At 47.3% G+C, this 24689-nt stretch overlaps 1 protein-coding gene across 1 annotated transcript in view; it reads left to right on the forward strand.

Moving 5' to 3' along the window:
- LOC307096558 (disintegrin and metalloproteinase domain-containing protein 21-like) overlaps positions 1–11058 on the forward strand; it is a gene marked incomplete at both ends in the record, with an annotated part of 37440 nt that extends 26382 nt beyond the window's left edge. Inside the window, 1 exon segment of the mRNA XM_079766203.1 lies at positions 10957–11058. Within this exon segment, the coding sequence (XP_079622329.1) occupies positions 10957–11058 (102 nt within the window).
- Positions 11059–24689: the final 13631 nt, after the last annotated feature.

Here is a 24689-nt window from a genome sequence, read left to right on the forward strand (position 1 = left end):
CTGCCCGAAGCTGCATTCCATCCCCATTCTCACCCCAGCCCCTTCCCCTTTCTGGTCCTGTCCCCGCACCTGCTGGAAGACGGGATTTGAATGCCTGTAAGCGCCCTGTCTTCTTGGTTGGCTGACCTTCTCAGTAAATGACTTATATGATTCAAGCCCACCTTATTGAACACACTGACAGGCAGCCTGAGGCCAACCAGGGATTTACAAGTAACTCTAGGGCTAGGGCTAGGGCTAGGGTTTAGGGTAAGGGATAGAGGTAGGGGTAGGGCTAAGGTTTAAGGTTCAGGGTTAGAGTTTATGGTTTAGGGTTATGATTTAGTGTTAGGGTCAGGGTAAGAGGGTTAGAGTGAGGGTTATAGGGTGAGGGTTAGAAGGTGAGGGTGAGGATGAGGGTGAGGGGCAGAGTGAGGGTCAGGGGCAGGGTGATGATCAGGATGAGGGTGAGGATCTGTGAGGTTCAGGTTCAGGTGAGAGTGGGGGTGTGGGTAGGGTTAGGGTTGGGCTTGGGGCTAGTGTAAGGGCCAGGATTAGGGTTAGGTCCAGGATTAGGGCCAGGGTTAGGGCCAGGGCCAGGGCCAAGTCCAGTGTCAGGGCTAGGGGCTAGGGTTAGGGTCAGGGTCAGGGTCGGGGTCAGGTTCGGGGTCAGGGTCAGGGGTCAGGGGTCAGGGTCAGGATCAGGGTTTAGGGTTTAGGGTGAGGGTGAGGGTCAGAGTGAGGGTGAGGGTTGGCTTAGGGCGAGGGCGAGGCCGGGGGCTGGGGCTGGGGTTTAGGGTTTAGGGTATAGGGTTTAGGGTTTGGGGTTAGGTTTTAGGGTTTAGGGTTAGGGTTAGGGTTAGAGGGTTAGGGTTAGGGGGTTAGGGTTAGGGGGTTAGGGTTATGGGGTGATGGGTTTAGGGTGATGGGATTAGGTTGATGGGTTTAGGGTGATGGGATAACCTAATTAGGTTCAAGGAATAACACCTTGTGCTTCTGTTCGTGGTGTTGAAATTCCAGCTAACGGAACAATTCTACACAAATACAAACAAACAAACAAAAACCCAAAACAAAGAAAAACCCTCAAAATCATTGAGTCTGTCCAGGACGGGAATCCTTTATTCCCTGGATGGATTGAAGTCAGTGGTCTGGATTTTGCACCGCTTCCGGCCCAGGTCCGAAAAGGGAGGCCTTGGGTGCCGCACTTCCATTGTGAAGGTGTGCATTCACTCTGTCAGTCCGTACCCCAGACACTGCCATTATTGAAGCCGCCTGTACCGGGAGGCCGCCGTTCACAAGGCAGCTAGTAGTGGACAGGTTTCCTTTCCTGATGCAGCCAGTACCCTGCCTGCTGCCTTTATTGATGGTCCCTACAGATGCAGGGTTATCATGGGAACATGTTAGTACCACGAGAAAAAGATTCAACCTAAAGTTTGTGTGGAAACACATGGTTTTTTTAGAAATATATATATTTACTATTTCAGAAAGTAAGAGAGCCCTAACCGGTTTGGCTCAGTGGATAGAGCATCGGCCTGCGAACTGAAAGGTCCCAGGTTCGATCCCGGTCAAGGGCATGTACCTTGGTTGTGGGCACATCCCCAGTAGGGGGCGTGCAGGAGGCAGCTGATCAATGTTTACTTCTCATTGATGTTTCTGACTCTCTATCCCTCTCCCTTCCTCTCTGTAAAAAACCAATAAAATATATTAAAAAAAAAAAGAAAGTAAGAGAGAGGGAGAGAGCAACATCAATGATGAGTGATCATCGTAGATCGGCTGGCTTGTCTCAGAAGAAAGTGGGACATTTGCTGTCATCTGCATTCCTGAAGGAATCGTCCCTGGCCGGTGTTGCTCGCTGGTTAGAGTTTTGGATGCTCACTGGTGGGATTCCTGGTCCAGAGCACATACCTGGGATGCAGGTTTCATGGCCAGCCGCGGTCTGTTTTCCTGTGACCACCAAAAATCCATGCGTCTCTGGCACATTCCTGTGTGCTTGTTTGTTCCGTCTCTCCTCCCCCTCCCTCCCTTCTACTCTCTTTAAAAAAATCAATGGGGAAAACATATTCTCTGGTAAGAATTAACCAAAAGATACACAAGAAAAAAGTAGAAAGAAGGAAAAGGTGTGGAGGGTGTGAAAAAGCAGCATCCCCCTCAAGAAAGGCACCATCATGAGCAGAGCCTTTAGCTATCCTGATGTTTTTGAACGCGATGTTTGTAGAACTTAATGTCTGAGTGTCCCTCGGCTGCCAAGGTCCTGACACAACACAACGAGGCCGCTCTAGGGAATTCCCTGGAGGGTGTCCTAAGCCACCACGCCAGGGGCGATTTTGGTGGCGAGGCCTGGAGGGACAGGGGAAAGCCAGGTGTGAGGAGGCGGGGAATGGACAGAGGAGGGGCCCGTACGTGCTCCCCTCTAGTGGCCTGCACCTCTGCTCCCAGAGCCACCCACTGTGAGAAGATGCAAGCAGACTCACCTGGTGTCATTGTTTGAGGGACATACAGACCAAAGGACACATAGACCGAGGGACCGATAGATAATGGAGGCCGCAGTGGCCTGGAGAGATGACTTGTGTTAACCTGTGGCCACCATGCCGGTTCCCTCTATCCTCCCATAGGCACCTTCTCGTTGGTTGAGGACCCCAGAACCGTCGATTCCATTTCCACACTCACCACCTACTTAATGGTGACTGCGTGTAAGACACAAGAGGTCTTTGTACATCCATTTCCACAACAGTGGGTTGGAAAGTGATCTCAAAGTTATTGTATCTAGTTATTATTTGAATAATAAATCCTAGCAAAGCAGTTATCTGTTTGATGTCTGAAATATTTTTATTATACATACTTTTTATTTTATTTAATGACATTTCTCCTACAAAGTTGCCTTCCTACATGTAATTAAATGAGCATGTTAAAAACTTGGTAAGTTTGAATGTTTCACTTGGCAAATGTTTGGAAATTGGTAAGTATCACTGTCTATTGCTCCCCAATGGACTTTTTTGGGGTGATGTGTGGAATCTCCTCCTCCTCTTCTCCTCCCAAAAGATATCAGATTTTACTGCAACCACTGACAACTTTTCTTCCTTAGTGGTCGTGAGAATTCCGGTTCATGAATGTTCACACTATCTCACTTTATAACTTGTGTACACACATACACACAAACAGCTGAGCATCCCATCCTGGATAATTTTCCAGTTGTTTCTAAAGGAAGCCAGATTCCTCGTGGTTATAGGTTGATGCTCAAGCAGTGAGCCACACTGGTGAGGCCCAATAGAGAAATCTCCTTAGATCATTTCGTCCACATTTTTTCTAAAAGAACTGGTTTTGGGACCTGCACCCACAGCAGGTCACAGCTAAAGGTCAACCATTATGCACTTTCCCCAATTGGAGAGGCAGGTGGAGATTAGGGAGCCTTTCCTGTGGTCCCGACCCCATTTCAGGAGCACGTCCTGCAGCTGGACGGCAGCATGTGGAGCAGCACCTCCCTGTCCGTGTACTGAGCTGCGTGGTCCCCTCTTACAGTCTCTCTGGAGGCAGAGCCCAGGCGTTGCTGCTGGTTCTGGCAGTTACGAATGTTGTAAGGTAGGAACCAGGAACGTGGCCTGGCCGGTGTGGTTATTGGTTAGAGTGTGTGCCTGTATCTGGAAGGTTCCTTTGTGTGATTCCCAGTGAAGGACATGTTTGTGGGTTTTCGGTTTGATCCCCTGTGAGTAGAGGAGGTAAGGAATCATGGATGTCTCTCCCTCACATGGATGTTTTCATCTCTGTCTTGCACGCTCATCCCTCCCTTCTGCTCTGTCAGAAAGCTCCAAGAAGAAAATTTTTGTGTGTGAGTATTAACCACATCCACAAGAAAGAGTGGTAGGTGTGTGAATTTTACAATTTCTGGGAGTAAGACTCTGAGAGGTGTTGTTGAAAAGCAAATAGACTGTTAATGTTCTAGGCAGGCTCAGGTATATTGCAGCGAGGGACCTAAAGCTTAGCAGTCCCCTCTGTCCTAAGTCTTGTGATTGTGCTTGAGGAGGAGCAGATGATGCCATTTTTGGGTAACTGATTTCCAAGAGTTTTTCTTGTCTTTGGACTGACAAGAGAACATGGTTGGATGAACAAATGTGCAAGGACGCAGCCTGTCAGTCAGTCAAGTTCTGTGCCAAAGCGATCCTCTGCTGCCCTCTTGTGGCCATTATATGAATAACACATTTTGTGCTGTCCTTGGTGCTGAAACTTCAGGTCTCAAAACTCTCCAGAAAAAAAGCCCCCAAAGAAACCCAGCACTGGAGGCTGTCCGTGGCGGCAACGCTTCCTTCGCCGACTGGACTGGTATGGTGACCCTGTGCGTTCAGGATGTGAGCTCTTCACCTGGAGGCGCTTATTCTTGTGTCATTCAGTTTCCAGGAGGCTATAATTGTGGAGTAGCCAGTCCGTCCATCGAGTCTTAGGAGTATCAAGGGGTATCGGGAGAACATGTTGTTCCCGAGATCCTCAGCGAGGGGTGGCCATTCTTGAGGCATCCAGTCGCCTGGAGTCTGCTCTGATTGAGGCAGCCAGTCCCTTGTAGATGGTCATCACTGAAGCAGGCAGCCATTGAGCTGGAAGCCACCATTCTGGAGGCAGTTAGTTGGTTAGTTAGTTATTTCGTCCTGGGGATGCAAGGCTGTTCTTGATAAGTCCGTCTGTACCGTGTAGACCGGCAATGTAGGGGCAGTCAGTAGTGGGGAGGCTGTCATTCGTAGGGTTTTGGTTGTTAGACGGAGGCAGTTTTTATTATGCGAACGTGTTTTTTCCTCCAGCCAAAGATTCTGTTGCATAGGCTGGTGTTGAAACATAGTGCTTATTTTATTTGAGTAAAAGGTGATTACTTCCTAAAGGAAGAGAGAGGGAGAAAGACATATGTATGTTGCGATGGAATCCATGATGAGGGAGGGAGAATTCCCAGAAGTCACTTCTGGGAATTGTGCCTCTGGGTTGTGCACCCCTTTCCTCCCATCCCTGCCAAGGGGCGGCGGGGGGAGGTGGGGGTGTTCCCGGAGACTGTTGTATGGAAGTTCTCTGTCAGGTGACTGCCATCCTGAACAAGATTCCTTTTTTTTTTTTTTTTTTTTGCCCTTAGCAAGTAAAGTAGAGAGCGTTGAGTTGTGTATGCTGTAAGTTGATGCTGTACTAGTGAGCATTAGCGGGACACTGCTCCTATTGAGTGTTAAAGATGTGACATTGAAACCATTCCCTCCCAGCCTCCCTGAGTGGCAATCCACCTGTTACCCTTTTCCTGTTTGCAGCACACGGCATCTATAGGCATTCCAGTTGAATTTGTCATTTGATAAAGTATGATTGATGTGTCATTTTCCTTATCTTAAGTATGAAAACCTCATAGTTGATGAATTTTCTGAATCCTGTGAAACTTAAACTCCAAATTCACTAACTGTGTGAAGTGCAATGAGGAAAGAGAAGTGATGTGTTTTGAAACCTAAAGGTTTGTATGGTAGTTAATTTTGTTCAACTCCGTGTACGAATATCATGGTATCAAAATAAGAATTTTTTAAAGAAAACATCCATTTGTATTGAAAATATGTTGCTTTTAATTGAATCTTTGATGAGAGCAGAACACCCTAGTTTTGCAAAGTTCTTCCCAGGAACCTCCGTGCGAGCCATTGTGTGTCTGTCCATGGTGGTGATAGGACTCTAGTTGTAAAGCCATTGTCCAGCTTCCCCAGCAGGTGGTGCCAAGTCCTCGCTGAGGAGACATGTTTGTGTATGAGTTTCTTTTCTTTTTTAAAAATATTTTATTGATTTTTTAAAGAGAGGAAGGGAAAGGGATAGAGAGTTAGAAATATCGATGAGAGAGAAACATGGATCAGCTGCCTGCTGCACACTCCCTACTGGGTATGTGCCCGCAACCAAGGTACATGCCCTTGACTGGAACTGAACCTGGGACCCTTGAGTCCATAGGCCGACGCAGTATCCACTGAGCCAAACCGTTTAGGGCTGTGTATGAGTTTTTGAGTGGGATTTCCCTGTGATCTATGATGTCAGGACGCTGACGGGGCAGTGAGTCCAGATGTGCCCCGTTTGTAGCTGGTGTGTGAAAGGTGGAATCCTGTGAGCGCCACCCCCCCACCCCCCCCAACCCCCCGCCAGGTCAGGTGCTGCTAAGGCAAAAAGTGTGTTGTTATTTGTCACGTCCCCTGAGGCACGTGGTGACCCTTTGCCTTTTTTTTTTTTTTTGAAGGTTATGGTTGCCCCCACCGAAGTGTGTTGGAACCGAGCTGAATCTCCCCAAATGTTGTCAGGAGCCGCTTGTGTGGAGGGCTCGTTTTTTCATTGGAAATGAAATTGGATGATGTGTGAGTTGGAAGAGTTCTAGTCCTAATGTGGTGGGATTGTTTGACAACATGATTGCATTCCCATGTGAAGAATGCGAAGCTGTTTCCCTGGAATGAGTGTTGGGGTTGGGAGGTGATCTCCCTCAGCCGTGTCACCCATCATAGACCCGTGTCCCCTCCCCCCAGGCTTTACGTTGGGAGTCCACACATCCCCAGGTGTTTCAGCACCTGAGATGAGTCCCTAAAGTCACCCCCAAGGATGGCCTTCCAAGGCAAACCTTGAAATGCCTAGGAGTTGCTACTGGGTAGCCATGTCCTCGGGCAATGTCTTTCCTGAGGACGAGCCATTTGCATCTTTAGCGGGCTATTGTCCTTTTGTATATGAGAGGACCTAGTTGTGAAATATTCTAGTTTTTTTGAAGTTCCGTTTATCTGGCCCCCGAGGGCGCAGCCCCGCCCCCCTGGTGCGCATCAGAACTGTGTGTATTGTTATTGCGATCCTGTGAATGGTGACTGTTAAGTCCTCTGCACCCACCTAAGTTTTGTTTTTCTTTGTAGCCCACCCCAGAGGTTTCTGTGCTTCGCTTTGTCCCACGTCCCCAATGTCCATCTCCTTCTTTGAGTTAAAATGCATAAAATAAGAAGTTAAACTGCCATTCTGGAGAGCACTTTTTGTTGTGTCATTGTAATCGTCGTATTAAAGGTACGTGTTAGCGTGGAGGTTTCAGGAGAGACTTATTTTGAAGCAGCAGCGCTGCCATGTCAGGTAATTGCAAGGTTTTTCTCCTGAAGAAATGATGCCATGAGATTGTCCTCTGTATATGTTCCTGTTTTTGTATGTTTTGTATCTGTTTTGTAGGTCGCATGTGTTATTGGTGGGCCTCACAGTCCCAGTCCCTTCGTAGTCCCAGTCTGTCCATAGCCTTTCCTAATGTGGAAGTTAGATATTGTGTCAAGTCGTGTTTTGGGTATTGTTTTTTGCGAACCTGTTCCCTTGTTTGTGTGTGGCCCTGTTGAAATTGTGAGTCGTCAGGAAAAGAGGTCTTGCAACGGCAAACTGTTGTGAAAAGGCAGAGACTTACTGAAACGCTACCAAGAATTTGATGAGGATGTTGAATCCCAGAGTGTGTGAGCTATCCTTTGTGTATGATTTCTCAGTTTGACTTCTCGAAAGTCTCCTAAATTGTTTCCAGCTTTCGGTTTCATTTTGTTTTCCGTGAACATAAGCATTGGCCATTCTGGAGGAAGCTTGAGTAATTTTGCATGATAATGGGAGAGAGCATGGCCTCTGGGCTCTCGAAAGTATTGGGAAGTTCTTGTCAGGATTTGGAAGGAGGAAGTGCCTGGGGTTATCTGAAAGGGCTGGAAGGGGCTTTGATGACTTCCCTTGCCGTCAAGTGAGGGAGAGCATCCTAAAGAATGGCAGGTAGCCTGTGGAGCATAGTTGCGGAAAGCATGGTTTTTAATGTTGAATGTGTTGTATTTCTGAGGTGGGTATTGATCTGCTACGAGATTTTGGGCATCCGTCCATGTGTTTTGAGTTCAGTTGCGTTGTATTTAAAGTAGGGACATGGTAGCATTCTCTTTCTAGAATTTATGAGCATGGAGTGAGTATTTGTGGACATTTTTTCCATAATGTCGTAGATAGGGTAGAAGGGAGTGTGTGTTTGGGAGGGAGGGAGGGAGGGAGGGAGAGAGAGAGAGAGAGAGAGAGAGAGAGAGAGGGGGAGAGGGAGAGGGAGAAAGATGGGGGAGAGGAGAGAGAACGCTGATGTGAGAGATACATCAGTTGTGGTTCGTATCTGCATAGACATGTTTGGAGGCTCTTATCCTTGCGTTTTTAAGGCTTTCATTTGGGAGCCTGCCAGCCCCCACCCCCCAGCTCCTCTCTGTTTGTGTTCTTATGTTGGTTTTTGTGGCGTCCTAATGAAATGGTTGTGTTGAAGATAAGCAGCTGTGTAGCTGAAGTCCTGGTAAGTGTCTCCTTGGAGAAGGGGTGTCTCTTGTTAGGTTTGCTTGAGCAATTGAGTAGATAGCCTTCTCCCTCGAAGTGGCTTTTCAAGTCATTTCACTATGGATAGTCCCTTTGGTGAAGACCACTTATTATTTGCGGTGATCACATTCCATTCTTTCCCCTCCGGGTATGCATGAAGAAGTCTCCGCCCCTAAAAAATCCCGCCCAAAGTCCTTTTTAAGCGACTGATTCTTCTCCCTGGGTGCCGGAGCCATCCAGGCTCAGCTATGTGATGTGTGGATGAAGGAATCAATGCGTCATCCCTCACCTCTCTGGCCTTGTGCATTTCTCTTTCAGCAACATAAATCCCCCTCTTATTCCTTCGACAGGACCGTGTCCATCTGTTCTAGGGAGCCGTGGTGGATCTGTTTGTTTCAGCGGCTGCGTGGAGAAGGCTTTGTGCAGGGTCGGACAGCCCTGCGGTGGTTCCTGTTCAGGTATGTGATGCTCCCCTCGTGTAGTGTGTGTGCTATGTTTTGGCTTTCTCCCATCTGTGGTAAAGTCTCGTCTCCTAATTTTTGTTGTTGTTTCTTTTTTGCAGGCCAAGTCCTTCCAGGTGAAGTCTGTGTTTGCCCAGCAATGTCAGTCTGCCCTTCTTTGGGCGATGCCCAGTGTGGGGCTGTGCATATGCGTTCATCTTATCCACAGGTAAGCAAGTGTCACGATCAGTAGCATGAATGACCGACTTAAAGTGATATTATGATTCGAGATGATGAGTACTTGCTAAAATGCCAGTGGACTGTTAAGACAAGTGTTGAGTGTCATGATGTTTGTGCAAGAATTGAACAGAACGAGGAAGAGAAATATTGAAAGGTGATCCCATGATGATGTGCTGTGTGTGTTGAGAAAAAGGCTGTTGCAGGTAGCGTGTCCGTTGAGTCCAATCCCCTGTAGTTTTCTGTTGACGTCTGTGTTTGTGAGTTAGAATTGCTAAAGCTATGCCCTTCCTTTGCTATGTGAAAGAAGAATGAGGAAGGTCCGTGTCCATTTTGGATGCCCCAGAGCAGGAGGTTTGCATAGCAGTTTGTTTAGAGTTTGTCTAGCTTGTTGCCCTTGTGTGCTGCAGTTTTTGGGATCCGGTTGAATGCTTGTATCAGGGAACAGAGAGGCTGCGGCATCCCCGAAACATTGTCATCCCCCAATTTTTCCAAGATGTACAGAAACCTAGCAATGTGAATAGTTCCCGTGTCTTTGCTGTGTTTTGAATTGTTAAAGATAGTATTTCTGTAAGTGTTTCATGGTTCTTATCCATTTCCCCTCCTGTTGTATGAGATGGCCAAGGTATTTTGAATTTGCAAAGAACATGGAATCTTATCCTTTGATAGCTTATGTCCCCCTTTGGTTAGCCGATGCACTGGGGATTTATATCCTTTTTCCTATTTAATGAATTTTGTGTCCTCCAGCTTCCAAGTCTATCCTTCACCTACTGGGTCCAGCAGGAAATGTCACACTCTGATGCCGGTCTCTTAATATCGTGGAGCCATCGGTGGTATTTTGTGTCCCTGATTCCCTGTGTTACGATAGGTGTAGAAAATGTTTGATCTTTGTAAGTGAAAGAAAAAATAATTGTTTTTTTTTGTCCTGAATTGTGTAAGAAGTCCCTGCCTAGACGTATTGTACCTGGAGAAACAGTGTGTCTGTTCTGCCTTTTGCCCCTCGATGCACTGCAGTGGATGAAGGTTGGAATTGTATAGGAGTGTTTGTTGTAGTCCCCTGGGCAGTATTTTCGAGCTACAGGTCAGCGTGAGAAATGTGGTGTGTAGGTGACTTGAAGTCAGTCGTTGATGAATCCAAAAGAGAAAGGAACATGAGCAGAACCGCTTTTTCCATATTTTGTACATTATCCTGAGTTCTGAAAGGCTTTTTATATGCCATGATTCTGTTCACAGTGGGATAGAGGGAAAGGGGTATTCTGATGTGCACATCCACAGGAGGGACGGTGAAGGATCTTAAAGTTCTTTTGATGAAGCAGTGACGGCCATGGGTTTTCAAAGTAAGGTTTTGTGATTCTCTTTTTCTGCAATATAGTCTATTTTTGTGTACCGGGTGGTCTTTTATCGAAGCATGAAGATGTTGCAGTTAGAACAGATGTGTATCACAAAGTGAGGGCCATGTCTCGATGGTTTCTAGTGTCTGTATATAGGATGGTTCTGAGCCAATGTGACTTGTCTGTGTCCGAAATGTAATTTTGTGTGTTTTAGTAACAGTTGCATCTCTTTTGAAGTTTTCAGTGTGCATTACACCATGGCTGTTCCCGATGGGTTACCCAGATGTTTGTATTTTGTGTGATTTGTTGAGGTTATCATGGGTTTATTACGTTTTAGACAAATTTTTTTTGAGTCATTTAAAAAAAGTAATTGTGTATTTCCTGCAGAGCGCTTATTATTTTTTCTGACATTTTTCCCGAGTGTTGCATGCATGTAGTCATTCTGTGCCGTCTTAATTGTTATCTGTGTAGTATTTTTGCCCTGCGATTGCTCCAGTGGTCGTTGAGGTCACAGCTTCCCGTGAGGAGTTTGAACCCCAGTGACTGCCTTTTCCAGGTCTGTGGGATTTGTGCAGTGTGTCCCTGACCGAAGCCAAGCATCCTGAAGAATGTTGATGTCATTTTTTATTGTGTTTCATGTTACCACCGTCTTTTCTGCCCCTCAGAACTGCCACTCGCTCCTAACAATGCACATCCTCTACGACAAGCGAGTGTCTGACACGGTTCCTTTCCTGCAAGACCTGCGCAGTGACTATGTGGAGCTGTAAAAGGATGATGCTCAAGATTGTCCATGGAAAAGCAGGGACCGTTGTCGTCCGAGCAGCATGTAAGTGTTGTCCTATCCCGGTGTCTGGTGTTGTGCGATGGGCTTCTGCATTCATTTATGAAGGCATTTTGAGATTCCTGAAGTGTTCGATGGGTATGGCCTTTGTAAGGGAGCATCTGTCAATTTTTTAAAAAAAATATATTTTATTGATTTTTTACAGAGAGGAAGAGAGAGGGATAGAGAGTTAGAAACATCGATGAGAGAAACATCGATCAGCTGCCTCTTGCACACCCCCCTACTGGGGATGTGCCCGCAACCAAGGTACATGCCCTTGACCGGAATCGAACCTGGGACCTTTGAGTCCGCAGGCAGACGCTCTATCCACTGAGCCAAACCGGTTTCGGCAACATCTGTCAATTTTTTAATTGTGACCGTCGCAGCCATGTAATTCTGCCCCTGAGAGAAACACAGAAGCCATTTAGAGGAATGATGTTGCAACAGGTCATTTTCTTAGTTTGCAATGGTTCCTAGAAAAATGATGTTTTTCCCTGGCCATTTTTCCTCCCTCACCGGTCTCCGTGTTTTCCCATGTACCGCGTACCCATGTTGTTGGTTTGATCCATTGCCAAGGTGTGGTCCAATGTATTAGGTAACTGAAAGTAAGCATTTTTCTCACATTTGTGTGTTTGTCTTTACTGTCTTCCTTTCATCTTTGTATCTCTAAAATTCAGTGTAAGAAATCTTGAATTTTCTTTTAAAAGATACATGTTTGTATTCTATTATTGTATTTTTATATTTTTAACTTTGTTTCTCGTTACAGAAAGTTGTTTTAAGGAAACACTGTCGATTTTATGAGTCTTGGCGGAAGTCTATTTTTCAGATTTGTTTTGATGAAATGTGTTCCAGATGGAGAGATCTCCGTGGACGGAGGAGCAGTGGGAGTGTCAGGATGAGGCAGCCACAGGCCCTGCATCTGTGGTTGCTGATGCTTGGGAGCTCTCACGGAGTAGCCACTTCACCCCTGGCTTCTATATGGTCATTGCTACATTCACTGCTGCTGTTTGTTTCCAGAGCACGATCCAGAGCACGAGCATCAGGTAATGTCGGAGTGCCTATGTAGATGTGCCCCGCGATTCTGCGTAAAACACGGATACATAAGACATCCACGGTTTACACACCCCTGCTGTGTCGTGCAGGTTGGGGAACCTCTCTCCACCGTGACAGGTGAAGTCATATGAGGTATTTATCCAAAGAAATTGTAATGTGATACAACTTTTAGGCAACATAAGTTATTGTGATATAATTTAAAGGCATCTGCCCAGCACAATGGGTCATCCCATGCATGGTTTTGGAATATTCCCCACAGGCGTTGAAGTGCCATGCATGATGCTTTTTTGTTTCTGTCACTATGTTCCCTGTGGGAAATCTGCATTGTGTGGTGCATTGTTTTTGGCAGGCTGTCTGTTAGGGCGTTATTCTCTTCCTATAGCTGGTCTTGGGATGGTGGCCCTACCGTCTTTCTTGGATGAATCCCACCCCCTGCTTTTGACTTTGAATGCATGACTCGTTTTTAAATTCTTTGTTCAACCTTGGGAGCTGACAAGCAATTTCCCAAAATGGGCACGTTTCTTGAGTGTGTATGCTTCTTAGCAGTGCCTGTTCATGGTCATGTTGGAACCTCCTTTTCCAATCTGTCCTGACGAGGTCCTGTCATTTGTACTCCATTGGTGATTGTCTTCCATTGTATTTCTTGGATGCTGTCCTTGTTCCCGGGGGCACCTCAGGCCATGCCCCTTCCTCTGCCCCTTGCAAGCTGAAGGAGCATCCCCTGTCTGGCTCGTTCATTCATTCCAAATGCATGAATGCACTCATGATTTAGGAAAGAATTGTCAGTGGCTCCTAGGACATGCATACCTTTGTGGATGGCAGGGGCCCGCTGAGCTTCTTAGTAGGCACAGTGCCCTTAAGGTTTGATAGTGCAGGAGACAGACAGCTGTGAGAGGCTTTTGAATAGTCCACGTGAGATTGGAATAGGCCTGCTCTCCAGCGTTCATTAAGCCAGATCTTCCACAGTCTGGGGATTGTATGTGAGTGTTTTTTTTTTCCATGCCCCCCTCTCCTGGTGCCATTCCCCCCAGTCCCAGGTCCACTTTAATGGTAGCCCTTGGGACAGAATAAGCACATGTCTTTGGTGTGTTTAGGAGTCCACAGAGCACACTTTTAGCAAGAAAAGTCATTTAGGAGGTACCTGTTTGAGTGTGAAGGAGACAGAGTTCCTTTGAACCCCATTCAGAAGTGCCAGTGGGATGTTGGGCATGGTTATAGGGGTAGCCGTCAGCAGGTCATGCCTGCTATTGATTGTGCTGGCTATGGAGGAGCCAGTCCATCTGATTTTTCATGGTTTCTTATTTGGCTCCTTAATAAGCAGCCTAGATGGATACTTGGTTCCATCCGTAGCTGAGAGCAGCCCCATATACCCTTGTGCAGGCCATGAAAGTTAAGCTCATTGTATGGAGGCCAGCCTAGCTGTGAGGTGTGCAAGGTAATCCTGGTAGCTGCAGCCATTACCAAATGGATGAGCATATTTTCTAAGAGCTCCAAGGAGCCTGAAGTAGTCCTAAGTGGTGCTGTTAAATGTCAAGCAAATTTTAGTGTATTTTATGTACTGATAGGCCTATAGAGTTGGCTTGAGCCTTCCGTGCAAGTGTTATTTCTCTATATAGCATCCTGAACTCCATGTGTCTGGTGGTTGGTTGGTGGGTGTGTGGCTGGCTCATTTATGGCCTGATAGTGACTCAACTCCTGTTATCCTGTTGCTCATGGATGCCACTAACCCATTTTCTTCCTTTTTAGGTGTCTGCTCTTCCTGTTGTCTACGTCCTCACCACTGATGGCGCTGTTGGCCTAGAGGGACCTGTGTCTTCAGTTTTCTCTCCGTAGTGACCTCCCCAGTATTGAACTAAGTTTGGAATGTGTGTGTCATGCCATAGCCACATGTCACGGTGTTGCTTCCTTGAAAAGCCTGTCTTTGTGGAAGCTGTGAATCTGTGTGCCATCCCGTGAAGCCCTGGTGCTTGTCTCTGTGCGGTTGGGGTCTTGATCTGCCTCTCTCAGTATCTGATCATAGTCCTTTTTTTGAGCGAATAGTGTCCTTTCAGATGTCATTAAAGTACACATGATCTCACACTGTTTAGGGTGGCCCATAAGCATGCTGGCTGGTGCTTTTCGAGAAGAGGAGACAGAAATGCATCGTGTGATACTGCCATCCTGCATCCTTGGACTTGTCTGCGTATAGCATTTCCCTCCCATATTCCAGTTTTGTCTCCTTGGATGAGATAGGGCTGGCTGTTCCTTGTGTACAGTCTGCAGACCGTATGCTTGTTCTTGTCCTATTGCCACTATTGTCATCTGCACTGTGTCCATTTCATTTCCTCACAGTCCAGAAATGTCACACTATCCTGAACTATCTGGACCAAAGGTCATAGTCAGGGTCTTACCTATGAAGTCTCAGTCTTGTTTCACAGAGAGTCAGGTGACACTCAATGGGCTGTAGTTGCTGTCAATGTTGGATTGCAAGGTCCTGTTTGTGATTTCCATTGACATTTCCTAGAATAGATGGGACGTTCGTGCCTGTCTGCCTGTTCATACAAGTTGTGGTTTCAGCTGCTGTGGTAGTACTCTACCTTTTCAGGCCATTGTTCTCCTTCTACCACATGTGGTTGCTCCAAAGTGTCTCTCAGGTAGCCTATTGCTGTAATGGTCACCCTTACCTACATTTCCCTCCAGTTAGCCCAATGTTTACTCAAACCCATTGTGTAGCAAGCAGCCGTGTATCCCGTTATGTGTCGTGGCCTAAGAAATGCATTGCACAATCTGTCATGGTTGCTGTGACAGCATTGGAGCACATTTGAGAGCATGTAACTTCACTGAGTATGTGAAGTTGTGTGTTGCAGCGAAGTCCTCCCCACCCCCCATAAAAATGGTGTATAAACTTTCCCCTGGATCCAGTCTCCCCTGGCTCAGTCTACCCCTGGTAGCAGTTATCTATTTCTAAGTTATTCCTCTGTCATGCAGATTGTCTCACCTTCATTATACCAGTGTCTACTCCAGCCTCTGTTCTTCAGTTTCACTACAGCGCTCATGTCACTATGATTCCTAAAGATGATGTGAGTGAATGCTGTTAAGGTGTTTAATATTCTTGCAAGTGGTGGTTTTTGCTGGTGATGCATGCCCAACGTGTTTATTTGAATTATAGAAAATGTAGGGAAGTGCAATGAAATCACCTGATTATCCCAAGGTCTTATGTCTAGTTGGGATCATATCATTGTGCAGATGTACAGTGATAGCCTTGCTTTATGCTATCAGTCTCTAGTTTAGTAAATGCCACTGAAATCTCAGTCCTTCCCCCCCACCCCCACCCCACGCGCGCGCGCGCACACACACACTCTGCAGGGAAACCAAGTTTTACTCAAAGATATAGTATCACAGGTGACTGGTTAGCATTTAATGTTATTTTCCTTTAATGAATGCATTATAGAAACAGTGATGGGTGCTATATCAAGGTGATTGGGATAGTGAAAACACTTTGTGCTTATTTTATTCTTGGTGGTTGCTCATGCTAAGTTTATTGGCCTCTTCTGACTTCATGTTGCTGATGCCTTGAAAAATTGGCATTGGCATACTTTTCCTGAAGCAATGTGCACTACCTGTTCCCCATCAGCTGTTCACCAGTCAGCCTGCATACACATTAAGTCAGTCAAGCCACTGCTCCCTCCCCACAGTCATTGTGCATCTGTTGCTGATTTTGTAGAGCGTGCACAAGCAACCACAATCTCAATGGTGTGCAGCATATCCTTATACAGCGGTTGGTTCTGTCCTTTTTTCTGCCAGTGCCGCCATGGACTCGAGAAAACCAAGCAATGCCAAACGAGTCTCCTGTGATTGCCATAAGTCAGCATATTGCTGTAGCTCATGTGCCTGTTGTCCTTGTGTGTCCTACCACTAGCCCAGCACTCCACTTTTGTGCCCATATACTTTCCAATTGATCCTCTTTCCCACCATCCTGTTCCTGCCTGCCTCCCCAATGAGCGCCAAGTAGCCTTCCCTGCTGCCATTTTGTGGATGGCTGAGTACCCACAGGAGTTGCACGCTCATGGGCTGGCTCCATGTTGCTGTGCAGCCATTGTAAACCGTGCGAATAAGTGCATGTCATCTGTTGATTTTTGATTACGGCCCCCCTTTTCCCAGTTTTCACCACCACTATCACTCTCTCTTCATTCTGAGTTCTGGAAGTCTGTTCTTCCTGCTGCGCCTCCAAATCCAGGTACCCGCCCCCGTCCACGCTTGTTCATGTGGGAGCTGCAAGCTTGGTGCAGTTCTTGGATACATGAGCCCTCCCTGTGCGATTGCCACGTTCCCTCAGGCCCACGTAGGACGTAAACATCGCGCCTGCGGTCCCGCTTCTTGAGGTGAGTTGCGCAGGGAACCTGTGCAGGGCGGCCCACAGTGGGTTGAGATTTGCAATGTGTGTCCCGTGTTGACTGCCTTGGACAAAGTTGGCGCTGCTTTGGCTGTGCTTCGTTCTTTCGCTGCGAGTTTTGTGTGCCGTGGTCCACCAAGGTCGCCTAGTTCTTTGGTCAGCATGCGCGGCCACCCGCCTCTTTGGGGTCCCCAGTGACTCATTCTTGCCTGAGTCCTTTTTCTTTTCCGCCTGTGGGTTTCCTTTACATGTCTTTTCCTTTACTAATGTTCCTGTCTCTTCTCCCTTGCATCGTGTGCATGCGATGTGTTATCTTCTGCTGCCACCTTGTGGCTATTGTTGGAATTAATGCTCCTGTCTTTCCCACGTAGAAACGTCTGCGTGTGCTGTTTGATCCTATGCTGCCGCCTTGTGGCTATTGTTGGAATGGCACGCCATTTCACAAAGGGTGTGTGTGTCTGCGTTGTTTAGGTATTCTTTCTGGTTGTAGTGATGTTGACATGCACTGCTTTTCAAATTGGAATGTGCTCCTTTGGAGCACATAATTCTACTTTGAGGCAGAAAACTCACATTCTCAAATTCACAGGTGGGGATCGCTCCTGTTTTGATGAGTGTGATTACTGGAACTAAATATTACAACATCTTGCCTGCACTCTTTTAAGTTAGGAAGAAATCTTGATGCAAGCCTGTCTACTTTGGTCCAGGGACATCATGCTCATTCGTCTGCTGCCTACTATTTGTTGTTGCAGCTTTTTCCTGTGTTTTAGTTAATTTCATGATAACTTGCACAGGCTTTTACAGGTACAGGGTTGGGGGGTATGATGTCAGTGGTTAGGGTCAGTGATGTCCTGGTGCCCTGTTCACAGTGTGAGGGCCTGTGGTTCAGCTCCTGTGTCTGCCATCTGGTAACTGGCTTCTGGTGTTGAGTGCCTGCTTTGGCACCTGAGTTCCTAGACGCAGATCTCAGTTCCGACTGCAGTGTCTGTGGTCTCCGGGTTAATTGTGTTAGGTATGTCTTGGTCTGGTTTCGGGGTTCTGTTTGGGTGTGGCTGGTTTCCTGCGCTTGTTCCTGTGTGGGGTCTGTGTGCAGCTATGGCATTGTGTGCTCATGTGAAGTATCCTGTGTCATTCTCTGTCGCCTGCTGCCTGGCACTCACGGTCCAAGGTCTGGCTTTATGTCTGCTGTTTACCTTTGGTTCGTGGTCTGCTGTGGGCACCGGGATCTGTTTCTGGGGCGCTGATTCTGGCTCCACTGTCAGGTGTCTGTAATTGACGGGTCTTGTCTCTAGCTCTATGCCAACTGGAGTCCTTGTCATGCCCTGAGGAAGTCCTGGGGTCCGGATGCCCTGAGTGAATTGTCTTTCAAACTGCACGATTTAGCTCCATTGTGCTCCAGTCCATGTGTTCTGTTGTGGTCTTGTGTTGCTCCAGACGACTTATCAGTGGGTATTATATGGCAGAATGTTTCCCGTCACTCCCTGAATTGATGTTTGTATCAGAAGTCCCTGTGTAGAAATGAGCACGAGTCTTTTTTTTTTTTCTCCAAGTTTGAGTTCAGTTATTTATCAGGAGTCCTTTATAGTAGGGAGCTATATACTTATTGTCCACATCTGTCGTCTGCTGTGTGATTTGCATGGGGAGTCTTGGGGCAGGCAAGGGACGGCAGATTTCTTATCCTGGCTCGAACCAGCTATGAAGGAGTTGAGGGGTTTGGGAAGAACGCGGTAGACCTGGGACAACATTTCTGTTTTGCCTTGATGGGCAGCATGGGATGGGTAGAGGTGGTATTTGTCTAAGGGGTGAGGAGAGAACAGGAGACAAATTACTTCTCCCATTTCCACACACCTTTAAGGGTGTCCTGAGTCAGTGGGCAAGGAGAGACCTGCAGCCATATTCTCCCTCCGGCTTCACCCGCTGTGAAGGGCACAGTGGTTGTTGGGAACGTGTCAAAGAAAGACCTTGTGCGCAGTTCAGTGTTGCGGTTCTGGACAGCCTGTGCGGTGACAGTGGCTGCCCGGCAAAAGGAGAAAGGCCTGGAGCTGCATTTCCCTTCCCTGCTCCATTCCCGGCCTGGGGGGGGGGGGGGGGGGGCCTGCATGTGGGAGGCTACCAATGGATGTGTTTCTCTTCTCTCTTTCTCTCCCTCTCCCTTCCACTTTATCTCTCTTTTGTAAGAAAATGTGTTTTTATTGTTTTCAGAGAGGAAGGAAGAGGGAGATAGAAACATCCATGATGAGAGTGAACCATGGATTGGCTGCCTCCTGCTCGCTTGTACTGGGTATCAAGTCTGAAACTTTGGCATGTGTGCCATGAGCGGAATCGAACCTGGGACCCTTCAGTCCACAGGCTGACGCTCTATCCCAGGGGTCCTCAAACTTTTTAAACAGGGGGCCAGTTCACTGTCCCTCAGACCGTTGGAGGGCCGGACTATAGTTTAAGAAACCCTATGAACAGATTCCTATGCACACGGCACATATCTTATTTTGAAGTAAGAAAGCAAAACGGCAAAACCGCCTGCATGTGGCCCGCGGGCCGTAGTTTGAGCACGCCTGCTCTATCCACTGATCCACACCGTGTAGGGCTCCCTCCCACTTTCTCTTAAAAACTCAGTGCAAGTGTTCTCCCTGAGGATTCACAGCTGAGAGAAAGGCTAGGCCACAAATCTTTTTCCTGGTGGAGGCGTGTGGTCAGGTTGGCATGAGGGGCGTGGCCGGAGCTGGCCTGGGACTTAGGGGCGTGGCCTATCTGTGTGTCCCAAACCAAAGACCTGCGGGATGTGTGCAGAGCAGGGACTGAGGCGAGAGGCCTGTTGAGCCTGAGGGGGCGAAGGTGTGGAACTGAGGAGAGGAGGTGGCCCAAGTGGAGCCACCCGGGGTTCAGGGACGAGGCAGGCACTGGCGGGCCTGAGGCGAGTGGTGGCCTGGGAGCAGCGTAGCCGTGTCCTGAGGTGTGAGGCCAGCAACTCAGGGAGAGGACAGTGGGCGCGAGGCTGAGGCTGAGGTGAGCCCCGTGGAGGCCGTGAGGAGAGGCTGTTGGGTGAGGCGTGAGGCGTGAGGCGTGAGGTGTGAGGCGTGAGGAGAGGCTGCTGGGTAAGGCGTGAGGCGTGAGGCGTGAGGCGTGAGGCGTGAGGCGTGAGGCGTGAGGCGTGAGGCGTGAGGCGTGAGGCGTGAGGAGAGGCTGCTGGGTGAGGCGTGAGGCGTGAGGCGTGAGGCATGAGGCGTGAGGCGTGAGGCGTGAGGCGAGAGGCGAGAGGCGTGAGGCGAGAGGCGACATATTGGTGGGGACACCAGCTGAGGCTGCTCAGGCTTGGCTCCCCGCTGTCGCTGGGACTTATTTCTTAGGAGCCACAGCCCCCTCCCAGACTCTCCTGTGGCTTCTTCTGTGCTGAGCACTTTTCTGTGTCCCTGTCCGCAGCTGTCATGGGCGTTCTCTGAGGAATGAGGTTGTTTTCCAGCCGGAACAACATGGCGCCTCTGTAATGGGCGTTCTCCGAGGAAGGCAGTTTTGGTCCAGCCGCAGCACCATGGCGCCCTGACTCGGTTGGTCCTGCAGCTAAGCATGCTGTGGCTTTGACCCCACGTCGTGGTGTGTCCAGCGTTTCTCTGTCTCCTCTGCATCCTCTGAGGTCAGTGAACCTTAAAAGGGGAAATACGTCCACAGTTTAAGTTTGGAAGTTTAGCTTCTGGATGTACAGCTTTTCTTTCTGTGCAGAGGTGGAAAGAAAGAGGACCAAACCTTGGCGATTTTTCCTGTTGCTGTTAGACTGCTACTTGAGAAAGGGTCCCCACTTTTTTCCAAGAGATTTCCATGGAACTACCTTTTAGGGAGGGAGCCTTATCCTAATGGCCTCCGCTTTAGTCCTTAAGGCTGCAAAGGAGCCTGCTGGCCACCCCACCCACACATGTCCTATTGCTTTGGGTTTTCTTACACACCTCAGCTGCCATGTGTGATTTGCTTTTCCTGATTATCATCCCGTTTCTATGGGAGCCCATTCACCACCAGGGGGCAGCTCCTGCAGATAGGAAGCAAGAGAGAAACATTAATGATGAGCGAGAAATGAAGTCATTGATGTGAAGTGGTTTTCTTTACCTGCAGTCATGCCTTTTGCCTTTGCTTGTTCTGTGTGCTGTTATCTTTATTTGGTTATGTTTGCTTTTACTTTGATCTCTTTGTGCCCTTATGTTTCAGGTATCTCAGTTTTCCTGCTACTTATGAGGGAAATGAATTGATTTTGCTTCAATGTTTTCCCCCATTCCATTACTCCAGCAGTATTTGTAATGAAATTAATATGTTCCCACTGTTTTAAGGAGATATTTTCATTATGCCAAATTTACATATGTATTTCGGTCTGTTGCTGTACTTTGTACTCTGTACCATCAGCTTTTCCATTTGCAGGACTTTACCCAAGTATTTTATCTTATTCGCTTGTTTATCTACCTATTTGTTTGTTTGTTTCTTTCTTTCTTTCTTTGGCAGTGTACTTTATTGATTTTTTTACAGAGAGGAAGGGAGAAACATTGATTAGCTGCCTCCTGCATACCTCCTACTGGGGATGTGCCTGCAACCAAGGTATATGCCCTTGAATGGAATCGGACCTGGGACCCTGCAGTACTCAGGCTGGCGGTCGGTCTCTCCACTGAGCTAACCCAGTTAGGGCAGTGGTTGGCAAACTCGTGAGTCCACAGAGCCAAATATCAGCAGCACAACTGTTGAAATGTCTTCTGATAGCTACGTTTCTTAGGGTTACACTTCTTCTAACGCCACTTCTTCAAAGTACGCTCGCCCAGGCCGTGGTATTTGCTGGAAGAGCCACACTCAAGGGACCAGAGACCCGCATGTGGCTTGCGAGCTACGGTTTCCCAGGCACTGAGTTAAGGCATTGCCCAAGTTGTTAAATTACTGTGCCATTATAAACACAATACATTATTCTATCTGGTCAGGGTAGCTTTTATTCATTCATTTTTCCCCTCACACTTTTCCTTTGTTATTTATAAATCAGATTTTTATTGATTTCCTAGAGGAAGGGAGAGGGAGGGAGAGAGATGGAAATATTAATGGAGAGAGTGAATCATTGCTTGGCTGCCTCCTGCACGCACCCCAATGGGGATCGAGCCCACAAACTGGGCATGTGTTCTGCTCGGCAATCAAATGTGAATTACTGGTTCATGGGTCAACGTTCAACCACTGAGTCACACTGGCCAGGCTACCAAGAGTTTTTGGATCTATAGTTTTGAGATGACCTAACAAGCATTAACGTGCCACAAATCCTGCACATTGCAGGAACATTACCCATTTCACAAGCACAATCTAAGACCCTGTTTCCCCATTTCCCAAAATTTCCTGTTCCTAATATTGGCATTCATTTGTATATGACTTTTCTTGTGCATGCGTTCAATGTAGTGTATCTCTTGTTCACTTGATTATGTTAATTTGGTTATTGTCCAAGATATATGAATGTATGAGGTATGAGTTAAATGATTGCTTTTTCAATCTCCCACAGTTTTGAAGAGCTGGCTTTGTGAAATGCTCATCTGGGACATGGCTAGCTTCTCACGCTGCTGCAGCAGAGACATGATGGACACCTGCCAGCAAAAGTAAGCATTGTCATTACTCTTTCATTCTGTTAGCTTTATGTGTGTGACACTGCAGGGTTTTGTAGAATTGTGAAGTTCTGGATTTGTTTTTTCTCTTGAATATTGGCATTGGAATGAAAAATGAAGTACTGGTGAGACCAGCTGCTTGGACTTAGAGTGACATGGGTTCTCTTTATTGATTCACGGGTTTGTGTGCAGCGTGAGCATCTGCTTCATTTCGTGTATCTGGCACCTGGTACCTGAAGTCTGCTTATTGTCTCCAACTCTGGATTGTGGCTGTGGAGTTTTAGTCATGCGTCCCTGCTATATGTCCATGGACTGTGGTTTCTGGTCAAATATGTATTTGGCTGTTGGTCTGGGGTTTCGGGTTTCTTTGTGTGTGGATTTGTGTCCTGGGTTCTGTGTGGGGCCCGAGTGCAGCTATAGATTCGCATTCCAGTGTGTGCAATCTGGTCGGAAGAATCGGCTGTCAGTCTCTTGCAGGCATCTGGTTTATGGCTTTTGTGCAGCACAGTATGCTTGAGTCAGGGGAATCGCTTTGAGTGTGAGTTCCGTGATGGTGGTGGTGGTGGTGGTGGGGGGGGGGTGTGTCCAGGTTTTACTCTGTGGTTTGCTGCAGGGTCCAGGTTCTGGAGTCCAGTGTGTGTATCTGTGGTCCTGATTAAGGCTCTGGCATCTGTTGTCTGTGCACAGATGGTCATTGTGTAGAATTCAGCACTGATAAGAATCCCCACTGATGATCATGGTGTTGAGTTTAACACCAATGGGAGGTCCCAAGTTCATTGAATTGATGAAGGTTATGAAAAAGCTATGAAAGGTCCTTGGAAAGTGGAATTGGAGATCTCAGACTCTAACTGTGCCTAGTAATTCATAGGACCAACTAGTAGAAGAAAAGAACGTACCTTCCGTAACCTTGCATGCTTACGGGCAGCTGGCTTGCACAGTCCAGATCATGTCTTTGCAGGTCCTGCTTGTATTGATTTCCTTTCCAGTGCCTTTTCCCAAGGTGATGCTGTCCAGAGAATGCCCCTGATCACTGTGGATGCTCATTGTAATTCATTAGCATGTCAAAGCACAACTTGAGAGTTGATGAATAGTGCATGGACACATTCCAATGAGACTTCCCCTAAAATTGTTGCCTTTAAAAACCGGGCAAGTCCTGCTTGCCTTGGCTCAGTGCATAGAGCGTTGCGCTGGGAACTGAGGGGACCCAGGTTTGATTCCAGTCAAGGGGTTGTGTGCTCCATCCCCAGCAGGTGTCGTGCAGGAGGCAACTGATCCGTGATTGTCTCTCATCATTGACATTTCTCTCTCTCTCTCTCTCTCTCTCTCTTTCTCTCTCTTTCTCTTACTCTCTCTCTCTTTCTCTCCCTCTCTCCCTCCCTCCCTCTCTCCCTCTCTCCCTCTCTCTCTCACTCTCTCCCTCTCTCTCTCACTCTCTCTCTCTCTTTCTCTCTTTCTCTTTCTCTCTGCAGGGGCCTGATGCGGCAGGGGCCAAGCATGGCGGGGATCTCCCTTTTCTGCGTCCCACGCAGAAAGAGAGATGAAAGAACCGGTTCTAAATGGAGGCGGCCAGGGATTGAGAAATATTAGAAACAAAGAAAACAAGACGCAGAAATAGATTCATGAAGCTGGGAGCTGGGTGGATCTTTCTGTGCCTGGCTGAGGCCACAGAACAGATCCAGACTGCAAAGCTGAGGCTTTATTTATAATCAGGGACAAACAAGGCAATTAACAATGTTTTTGTAAGTTTCACTTGTTTTGGCAGCACTTGCTGCCCCTCCCACAGCCCACTAGCTACCCAGGAAGGATCTAGGGATCAGTTACAGGATTAGACTTAATTATGCTGGGAGGGGTTTGCCCTCCAAACGAACTTGTTTGTGACCCTGCCACAGGTCAGTCAGAGGCTTAACCCTATAACCGCTTCCTACATCTCACCCTTTTTTTAAAATTTAGGCTACTAATAATGGAAGTAAAATTTAAACATCAAGAACAAATTTCTGACTATTAAAACATTAACAAAGCAATGCCAATGCAAAATCCAGACATGGCTATTAATAAAACAATGCCAATGCAACACAACAATAAAGAAATCAAACTACAGTAACGTTTTCCTACTAAATGAAAGTTTCTTTTGCTGATTTATTCAAGAGTCCTCAGACTTGGCTGTGCATGGCCAGAAACATGATTGAAGAAGTAGCTTCAACTTCTTGCTTTTCCACAATCTGCTGTGCCTCAGTCGTTTTCTTCAGATGACTCCATGTTGGCACCTCAGTCCCCTGTGTAGCTTAGCTTTCAGTTTTCTTCTTCTTCCGCTTTACTGTCATCAGGGCAGCTCTCAGTCCTTTTGAGTGAAGGGACTCGGGATCTTCTCTGGGTCCATTGTGGTGACAGACGTAATGCTCTGGCACCCAAATTGGCTGCATTGCTCCTTCTGGAAAGATATAAAACACAACCTCTTCCCCACATTATTACTGAATCTGATAAAAACTCTTGTCTGGTTTATGCTTCCTTCCACCTAGCTGACTCGGTGGAAGCTATTGTACAGGAGGCCCGATG

Source organism: Cnephaeus nilssonii, assembly GCF_951640355.1.
Source record: "Cnephaeus nilssonii genome assembly, chromosome: 1".
Classification (NCBI taxonomy): domain Eukaryota; kingdom Metazoa; phylum Chordata; class Mammalia; order Chiroptera; family Vespertilionidae; genus Cnephaeus; species Cnephaeus nilssonii.